Source organism: Arachis duranensis, chromosome 5, assembly GCF_000817695.3.
Source record: "Arachis duranensis cultivar V14167 chromosome 5, aradu.V14167.gnm2.J7QH, whole genome shotgun sequence".
NCBI classification, from domain to species: Eukaryota; Viridiplantae; Streptophyta; class Magnoliopsida; order Fabales; family Fabaceae; genus Arachis; species Arachis duranensis.
The window spans coordinates 4,711,435-4,717,438 of NC_029776.3; the positions used below are offsets into that span (position 1 = coordinate 4,711,435).

At 33.6% G+C, this 6,004-nt stretch overlaps 1 protein-coding gene across 1 annotated transcript; it reads right to left on the reverse strand.

Moving 5' to 3' along the window:
- Positions 1 to 4,121: 4,121 nt before the first annotated feature.
- LOC107487315 (uncharacterized) lies at positions 4,122 to 5,782 on the reverse strand. Its single transcript, XM_016107933.3, has 2 exons — positions 5,114 to 5,782; positions 4,122 to 4,236 (listed from the first exon to the last, which is right to left on the reverse strand). Exons 1-2 carry the CDS (start codon positions 5,780 to 5,782, stop codon positions 4,207 to 4,209), a joined length of 699 nt encoding a protein of 232 aa, XP_015963419.1. The 3' UTR covers positions 4,122 to 4,206.
- Between the last annotated feature and the right edge of the window lie 222 nt (positions 5,783 to 6,004).

A 6,004-nucleotide genomic window follows, 5' to 3' on the forward strand; every position in this document is an offset into this window, starting at 1 on the left:
ATTGCGTTTATAATATATATAATAATATTTTACTTATTTAGATTTTATCAAATTAAAACTTGTCATCAGATATCTGAAACTAAAAATGCTACAATAATAAAATTAGAACGAGAAGAAGAAAAATGACAAAAGAATTTGATGTTTATGACACTAGAGGAATATATATTTATATTTGTGTTACGGTGGTTATAATAATTATAATATTTTAAAAAATATTACTAAAACTAAAATAATCTTTTTTTATTATTAAATAACGCTTTTTAAAAGTGTTATTTAAAAAATAGGGTTATGTGTGCTACGTGTACACTAAAATCAGCCATCAAAATTAGTCATCAGTATAAAATACATACTAAAATATAAATACACATTGAAAATAAATTAAACCACATATATATTTATACACAAATATATTGATAGCTGATTTTAGTGACTAACGATTTTAATATACAAACAACATTTCTCTTAAAGATATTATTAAAATACGTGAGTACCTGACTCATATGAGCTATAGATCAGAATATTTGAAAGGATTTTAATTAGTCTACGGGGACAAATCTTAAAAACCACTTTTAACTTTATGCTTATAGTACAGGTCTAGAGGGTGGTCTTTCCACGGAATATATAACTGGATTAATTTGTCAGCGTCGCAAGTAGGTAGAGAAAAGCATATAATAAAATTTAATCAGGGTTTGGATCAACTTTAAGAACTCTTATTCCAATCTGGTTTTGGAAAATGGAAATAGCAAAGATATATGACCAAAAGTACTCGGTTTCGTGGACGAGGAGCAACAAAGAAAATAAAATATGTAAAACACCAGCGAGTGGGAGTAATGCTTCAAACCATTGGTTTCAGCAACAAAGAAAATAAAATATGTAAAACACCAACGGGATTTGTATTTGTATTTTAAAGATAAAGTATAATTTTTATCTTTTAAAATTTATTAAAATTTTTTTAAAATATTTTAATTAAATTTTATTTTATTTTATTTTATTTTGTATGTTAAAGATTTTATATGTATATTTATTATGTTAAATTTGTATTTAAATTATATTTTAATTTAATATATTTAGTTAAATTATATTAGATTTAATTATGATTATATTAATTTTTTAAAAATTTTTTTAAAGTTTAATATCCATAGATATTTACATTAAAAAATAAACGGAACTTATGATGAAAATAAGATAGGAACGGAAAGTCTTTTACTAAATGGAAATGAAAAGTGAGAAAAAAGCATCAATTTATGGAAGTCCATTGCCACCTCTAGAATAAAGGATGGATAGAAATTTTTATTTGAGAAAGATTATCTAAAAATAAGGACATATTCATTTGATTTTGGATCATCAGTTCAAACTTAAATAAAAAATATCACTGGTCGTCACCTAATTAAAAAAGGTTCACCTAATTCTGGGGAGTTGTCTGTTCGTGTAACAATTTGAATCTCATATTTTTTACTCAGACTTTATCGATGAAAGGTGGTCCTGAAAAGAGATCTGTCAGTTGGATATAAAAGCACAATAAATAAAAAAAAAGTTATTAGTGGGCTGATAATGAAAGTTGGTGATGGATGAAGGACACTGTTTTGAGAAGATAACTAGGTCCAGGGTAATCCTCTGAAAACACGTTTTTCAAGGCTCTTCTCTGTTTCAAACCAACAAGGATCTGTGATGGAGGATTGTGTGTTTTGGGATGGGTTAGAGTGGATTTGAAATTTCCATTGGCGGAGAGAGTTGTTTCAATGGGAGTTAGAACTAATTCACCAACTTCATGATATGTTAAGACCAGTGAAACTATCAGCTGACAGAGAAGGTAATCTTGTTTGAAAATTTGATAATAAATGTATTTTTCTACTAACTCTTTTCTGCAGGTGTTGCAATCGGAGACTCTTTCGGAGGAGATTACGAGTTATAGCTTCACAAGTTTGATCTGGAAAGGGTTGGTTCAGCCTAGAATTGAACTGTTTGGTTGGTTTGTTTTAGTTGGTAGAGTGAATATTAAAGAAAGGTTGAGTAGATTAGGCATAACTCACCATCATGATAGTATTTGTGTTTTGTGTAAAAAGGAGATCGAATGTGTTCATCATTTGTTTGTGTTCTGTGAGTTTACGTGGCAAGTGTGGTGCGTCTAGTTGAGATGTTTTCATAGAGATTGGACTGTACCAGGAAACATTAAAGGCTTGTTTGAGAGTTGGAATGGAACACCTAATAGAAAAGAGGAGCAGAAGAGGTGGCTGACTGGGTTCTTTGCAGAAGAGTCTTAATCTGAATATACTAAATATATATAAACTGTGTAAATATATCCACGTGTATATACATATATATATATATATTGTAAATATATCCACGATAAAAGATTGATAATAATCAGTTAATCACACGTTGGATGGGTATATCACATATATTTCACGTGGTCGAGTGAAGTGTTCAAGTGATTGCTCCAATCCACTTCAAAAAGAACAAAGAAGAGTATGTTGCACCATTATCATCATCATTATCAAACTTTTATCGTGGAAGACTCTGGAAGTGGAAGTTCCATTAATCCGAGTAAATGTATAAAATAAGAATTAACGACGAAATGCTTACATTAATCTGATCTAAAAGATCATGTTTCTTATTCTTTTGCTCTACTATTCTCAATCTTATCAACTCTTTATTACTTGACTAGAAAATGTGTTATTTACTTTTAACGTACAAATATAATGGGTTGAAATGAGTTTTAACCCGTTAATATGTTAGAATTTAATGAAATAAATTAATTGTAAAAACTAAAATTATCATTTTCAAATTTTACGGAAAGAAAAGAGTTACGGTGATTAACTCGGTTGGAGAATTATTTAAGCTCATTTTTTTTCATATAGAAAGAACGATGGTGTAGTACAATAAAATGGAGGTGTACAAAAAAATTTTGCTGTTATAAATTTATAATGTCAGCTCGGATCGCAACTTGTGTTTTACTTTTCTTATTGTTTTTTATTTTTTTATTTATCAAAAATAACCAAACGCAACTTGCGTTTTATATTTTTTAGAGTTTTCAAATTTTTTTTGTTATTTCATTTAGGTCTAAACGCAGCCTGTATTTATGAATGCACGAAGTTTAATGTGTTTTTAGGTGTTAGAAGCCCTTTTTTTTTTTTGAAGCTTCAAAACGCAGAAAAAAAATATTTTAATAGAAAACCTTGTTTATAAATACGAAAGGAGACTTATTTGAAGCTCCTCCCTTCACTTCTACTCCTATTACTCTTTCTTTCATATATCTCATGAGTTTTTTTTTTTTTCCATTTATTAGTGTCAAAAAAATTAGATTAGATGAGGTTGAGATTATGAAAGGTATTGCAAATATGCGTGTGTATTATAATGGTGAGTTTACACCAAACATACACGAAGGAGTAACTTTTGTATGTGAATATTCGTTTTCATTTGCTATTCCATGTATCATGAGTTTTGTAGAGTTGCAAAATGGTCTTTGTAAGAACATAGAAAATCACATTTCGAAAAAGGGTGAGCAATAATTTGTACAGAAATTCTGTATAAGTATTTGGTAGGCTGATATAGGGGTGGCAGTGGGGCGGGTAGGGGCGGGTTTTTCCCCTACCCGACCCCTTGTTAGATCACTACAAATTTAACACCATAATAAAGAAATTACAATATTAGATATAAAAAGAGCTTCAACCCTTAATCTTAATCACTTTCAACATCTTCATCATCATTAAAAGTTTGCAACATTGTTACTTTGTGTGTCTTCTCTAGCATTACTAGCCATGAAGTAATTCGAAAACACCTATATCAATAAAATTAAAATTAATGAGGGTCTAAAATTAACATAAATCATATCATAAATGCATAAAAATCAGAATGCACAATTACAAAGTCAGAATAAAATCAAAATTAAAATAGAACACCATGAGCCAAAACAACTTATGCATATAACAGCATATTTCCTTAATTAAAACAGAACACCATGAGCATATTTCCTTAACAAATTCTAGGATGAAATTACTGCAGTTTCAAAATTTTGCATTCAGAAACAATAATTATTACACGAGTCACATGCATATTTGTTTAATCAATATCAATAATTCAACTCCAAAATACAGCAAAGCACAGAATAGCCGTGATCATTATGTACTCTCCCCGCCAAAAGAAATGAGAGAGTGTGTGAGAAAATTGGAATATTTTCTGGCTGTTCGTAGGTTCAACAATACATGACTATTGCTTCTTCTCCTCTGCTTTCCTGGGCTGAAAAGAAGGGCACATGAAAGAAAAAGAAAATTAATAGAATAGGTATAGATCATATACTTAAATGGACGGAATGATATTGAGAAACATAAATTGTAAGACCATGCAGAGAAATTAGTTGCATTTTGCAAAAGCATATGTATTACTAGTGCATCAATGAGTAACCACATAAAGATAGCATACAGACAACTAATATGGATTATTATATAGCATTATTTATATATTCGGGGAAGAAATTATGTCCATCTTATAGCAAAATTCTGGAACATACAGTTAATCAATACGGATGGTTTCTTCTTTGCTGTTTCTAGCAACATATGACATGTACCTTGGTAGTAAAATCAATGAATCCATAGTGCATACTTAGGAACTTCAATTTATCTCAGAATTGTAATGTATCTTCCTTATTCTATATAACAATACAAGCAAAAAATACCTTTCAAACACCCTAATAAAAATGTGCAATTTTGCATTAAAATTTATTACAGGCAAGATCAAATTAAAGTAGGATATCAGGCATGAAGAACAGGAAAACCACCAAACTCATCATTGCTCCTATGAGAAAAGCTATACTCATCATGCGACAAATAGATTAAATGCAACATCCACTACTCATATTTGAGATTGAAAAATGCAATCCAGGGATGTTTAAGTTTGAAAATCAAAATTACTGTCCCAGATAAATGTAAGAGCAGTTTTCCGTTTCCATACAATTCTAAATTCCAAAAGTAAAGACGATAATGCAGCACTAATTACCATCCAGAAAGTAACAGAAAAAGATCCGCAATGAAATAATAAGCAGAGAATTAACATTGAAAGGAACCGCACCAAACATAATCGCAAGTAAACAAAATCGATAAAGCGAGAAAAAACAAACATTGACGCCAGGTGCGGGCTGAGATAGCTCTTCTTTGGGAATGATGGCGGGCCATGACTCACCAGCTTCTCGGAACATCTGCTCGGTCTCTAGGGTTTGGCCTTTTTCAAGAATCATGGTCCTTATGATCTGTGCAGGGGTTGAGGTCGCATCGAAGGCTTGCTCGACGCCGTTCACGAAGGTCACCGTGATCTGCGGCGGGTGTTCATCGGTTCGGCGCTTCACCTCCACCTGGCACGCAGGGTTTGATTCCCTCGCCTTGCGTGAGTTGCACTGTGCCATGAACTCCATACACGAGCATGTGGGACTGAGAGGCGGCGCAGAGGAGGAGCCAGACGAGGCTCGATTACGATGCAGAGGAGGCACGGGGGTGGCTCGTCTAGTGCGCGACTTGGAGGCCGGAGGGAGCGCAGAGAATGTGGGACTGAGAGGCGGCGCGGAGGAGGAGCGACATGCGGCTTGAACCTTGAAGGAGGCGTGGAAGAGACAACGAGGGTTGGGACTGGGAGAGTGGGAGACTGGGAGTTCAGTGACGGTGGGTGAGAACCTTAACCTACTAACCCTAATTGCTAAAAAGTTATATATATATATATGTACTCCGGGGCGGGTAGGGGCGGGGTTATCCTGAACCCGACCCCGAACCCGCCACGATTCAGACCCGCCCCGCATCGGGTCGGGTTTAAACCCGCCCCGACCGGGTAGGGGCGGAGCGGGTACCCGCGGGTACGGGTACTGCTGCCATCCCTAGGCTGATACAGTTTCAATTAATGTCCATCGCTGATGACGCATGCATGCATAGTTGTAAAAACCGAACCGGTGATCAAACCGGTCAACCTACTGGTTTACTGGTTTATTGGTTCAACCGATAAATCACTGGTTAAACCGATAAAA